This window comes from Lactuca serriola, chromosome 7, assembly GCF_051521515.1.
Source record: "Lactuca serriola cultivar US96UC23 chromosome 7, Lser_US96UC23_V15, whole genome shotgun sequence".
Classification (NCBI taxonomy): Eukaryota; Viridiplantae; Streptophyta; class Magnoliopsida; order Asterales; family Asteraceae; genus Lactuca; species Lactuca serriola.
The window spans coordinates 31,588,109-31,591,914 of NC_136414.1; the positions used below are offsets into that span (position 1 = coordinate 31,588,109).

The following is a 3,806-nucleotide window of genomic DNA, read 5'->3' on the forward strand; positions in this document are numbered from 1 at the left end:
GGTAGTAGTTTATAACCCGTAGAAACAACGGTTATAAAATTAGTTAAATTTTTATAGTAAAAACTCAAAATTATTAATCAATTGGTTTAAATAAATTATTAATTATTTTTTTTAGTTATATATAGTTATAATCATTGATTTAAATAAATATGTGAATTTATATCATTTTATAATTTATATTAATTTCCTTTTAATTTTTATTTTAATGTTATTAATTTAATATAATTGAGTGAGAAATTTAAAATAAAGAATTAATAGGTTGACAAGTTACATGTATTAATTAGGAGACATAATAAAATGATACATGTAAATAGAAAAAAAAAGAATAAAATATAATATATTAATTATGAGACCTAATAAAATAATAAATGTCAAAAGAAAACAAAACTTTTTTTTATTAAATCAAAGATAACAACATACAAATAAAAACTTCTTTGACTTATAAGCTTATAAATATATTTGACTACTTAATGGTGGTCAAAGTCTCAAAAGAGGTGTTGCCAACTATACTTGACCAATATTAACCCGTTTGCAACCTCTCTCTCTCTCTCTCTCTCTCTCTCTCTCTCTCTCTCTCTCTCTCTCTCTCTCTCTCTCTCTCTCTCTCTCTCTCTCTCTCTCTCTCTCTCTCTCTCTCTCTCTCTCTCATAACCCATCTCCTATCTAACATCTTAATTTTTCAATTGGTCGGCTTGACTTTTCTCATCCATCTTGTACCTCTCCCTCATCAAACCACAAGAAATTTCAACAGAATATCCAATCTCTGTATCAGCAACAAAGAGTTTAGAAAGCGTCATAACTAATTTGGTCTTTAACATGAGGCATGGTGAAAGTATCGAATACTACCTAGTTCTAGCCCTTCTTTCATTAGCCATCTTCATCTTCATCCTCTTAGTTATCTTCATCATATGGAAGAGCAAGAAGAACGCAAACTCAAATGAGACAGTCCACAATCAAAGATCCGATGAAGAAAGTCCTTCCATCAAGCTTTGCGCATCACCATACACGTTAGTAGAAATCGATGTTGCCACAGATGGATTCAACGAAAGAAGAATCATTGGTAAAGGCAGGTTAGGAACTGTTTACGCAGCAGTGTTAGCAGGAGGTGAATTAGTCGCAGTCAAACGAATCCACCCTCGTTTTGTCCTAAGAAATTGTGGTTCAGGGTTAGGGTTTTCTTCCATTTTAAAATGGCTATCTTTAGCTAATCACCCTAATGTGTTATCCATATTAGGGTTTTCTGAAGGTCCTGGAGAAAGAATCGTCGTAATGGAGTTTATGGGCATGATGAGTTTGGACTTCTACCTCCATCAAAACCTTGATGGTGCATCGTTATTGGACTGGGGTAGACGGTTAAGAGTTGCAGCCGGTGTGGCTCGTGGGTTAGAGTATTTGCATGAACTAATGGCACCATCTATAGTGCATGGTTGTGTCAAGCCTTCAAATATCTTAATAGATGTGAAGTTTAGCGCCAAGATTTGTGATTATGGTCTATCTTTTTTAGCACCCAATGAGAAAGAAGGGATTGTGGGGTATGTGGATCAAGAATATTGGCTTGAACCAAGGGGTGGTTCTAAAGAAAGTGATGTGTACGGTTTAGGGGTGGTTTTGTTAGAGTTGTTGAGTGGTAGGAGAAGTGAAGGGGGGTTGATTGTAAACTGGGGTTTGCCATTGATTAAAGAAATGAAAATGGGTGAGCTTTTAGACCCAAGATTAATGGTTCCTAGTGACATTAAGCCTCTTGTTAGATTGGCTAAAGTGGCCAGTGCTTGTGTGGGCAACTCTAGGAAGAACAGGCCTTTGATTGTTCAAGTGGTGGCTATTTTGAATGATTTACAAGAAGAAGCCGTGCTATTGAGTAATGGGTCATTCTAGAATTAATTTTTGAATTGTTATATCATTTCTCTAATTTCTATTGAATTTCATTTGTATAGATATGTCCGATTAATATTATAAATGGTCGTTATAATACTCTATTTTGCATTAATAGTTAAAATATATCTACTAAAAGGAAGATGTGGGTTGGTTGTTTACCCGATTTCATGTTTGGTTACCTAATTTTAGATTTAGATTTTGTAGAGGATAGTTGTTATTATCATATTGCGGGATCAAGCCAAGTATATAAATACGAAGCGATCAATTTAGAGTAGAATTAAGTGATCAACCATGCCATGATTAAGAGTTTTCATGGATATCTCATATGTACGTGACATTATGAACCGACCTCATGAATTATTTAAAAGTGTATATGATATAATGTTGCTAGATACTATTCGATATTTATAATTGTTTTGTGTAAGCTACTACGAGTTTTTTTAGGATAGAACACTTTATAGAGACAATTACAAAAACGACATATTAGAAATATTAGTTTATAGACGTGCTTTAGACAATTTTATATTATATCAAAAGTATTTTTTTTACAATAAAAAAAAATAAAAATAAAAAAATTGGATATCGAACTGGAAATTTCAATAACATTTTTTTTTTAAAAAACAAGAAAATTCTATAAAATGAAAAACCAGTTAGAAGCTAGAGATCTAAAGGAAATCCCAATAACATTTACAAAATTCAAAAAACATATTTGAAATTTCAAAAATACTTAGTTTTTTTTAATGTAATCTAACTAAAAGTTATGAAACATAACATAGCCAAAACGAAGTAACTTATGACACAAAGTCATAAACAATGTCATTTAGATGGAAAATGGTCAAGCTAAACATTTCGATTTTAAGGGTGTAGAGAAATTTTTTTTGAATAATGCATTGTTTTAAATGAGAAAAATTACATGTTATATAGCCAAATTAGAAATGATTAATTTGCAGTTTTTATAGAATGACAATCAATTTTATAAACTAGCAAAGAGCTAGAAAAATACAAAGAGGAAATTGCTATAACAGTATTTTGTAACCAACCTATCCAATTAAGACAAAACTTAGGATTTCTAATAGTAATCCAAAAAAAAAAAACGATTGTGAAACAATAGAATCCCACATAGTCATGGCTCCCACTACATCCAAACAAAGTCTAGCTTCAAATGCAACCCTAGAGAAGTCATCCAGCTTGAACAATATGAAAAACTAGACAAAACAAGAAGATAGATATCCTACCGGGTAGGTAATAAACTCCATAACACTCTGAAACCATGAAATAGTTAAAACAATAAAGTTGATAATCTCCACATCTGTAACGCCCGTATATCAGAGGTAGTCAATTTAGAGACAATGAGCGTCAAAAATGACTTTTTGATGGAAGATTATTTAGAAGTAGTAATCTTAACTAAGTTGTAGTATATGTTACAAGGATTCCGTGCATATAAAGAACGCCGAAATCCAAGTTATGACGAAAAAGTTATGAACTGTCAAAGTTTTGCGACAGAACCGGCACGACACAGCGCGACGTAAATAGTGAATTTACGATAGAGCCATAATTAGTCTTAGTGATCTAAACGAAAGTCGTAGATTACGTTAAACCAAGAGCGTCCATAAAAAAAACGCCCAAATCTAACTTCGTATGAGGAAATTATGATTTTTCGAAGTTTCGACTTAACGGTATGCAGCCCAAATCTCGAAATTGAGATCGAATGATTTTTAGCCAAAACAATCTAAACAAGAATCGAAGATCTTGTTAATACTAGTGCATCGGTAATAAGACAGACGAAAGTGGGCGTCGAATGAAGAAGTTATGGATTTTTAACAGACTTTTCCAGTCCTGGATAGTTAAAAATAATATAATAAAAATAAACAAAAAAATTAACCAACGGAGTCTAAATGAGAGTTGTAGAGCATAATCTCACCTACGTTTGG

The 3,806-nt window shown here is 32.2% G+C and overlaps 1 protein-coding gene across 1 annotated transcript; it reads left to right on the forward strand.

Annotated features, from left to right (window-relative positions):
- The first annotated feature begins 642 nt into the window (after window positions 1–642).
- Window positions 643–2,000, forward strand: LOC145065024 (Protein kinase superfamily protein). Its single transcript, XM_079012368.1, has one exon. The coding sequence runs from the start codon at window positions 817–819 to the stop codon at window positions 1,873–1,875; it is 1,059 nt and encodes a 352-aa protein (XP_078868494.1). The 5' UTR covers window positions 643–816; the 3' UTR covers window positions 1,876–2,000.
- Window positions 2,001–3,806: the final 1,806 nt, after the last annotated feature.

Coding starts and splice junctions, on each gene's coding strand:
- LOC145065024 (XM_079012368.1), top strand. CDS start 817: ATGAGGCATGGTGAAAGTATCGAATACTACCTAGTTCTAGCCCTTCTT.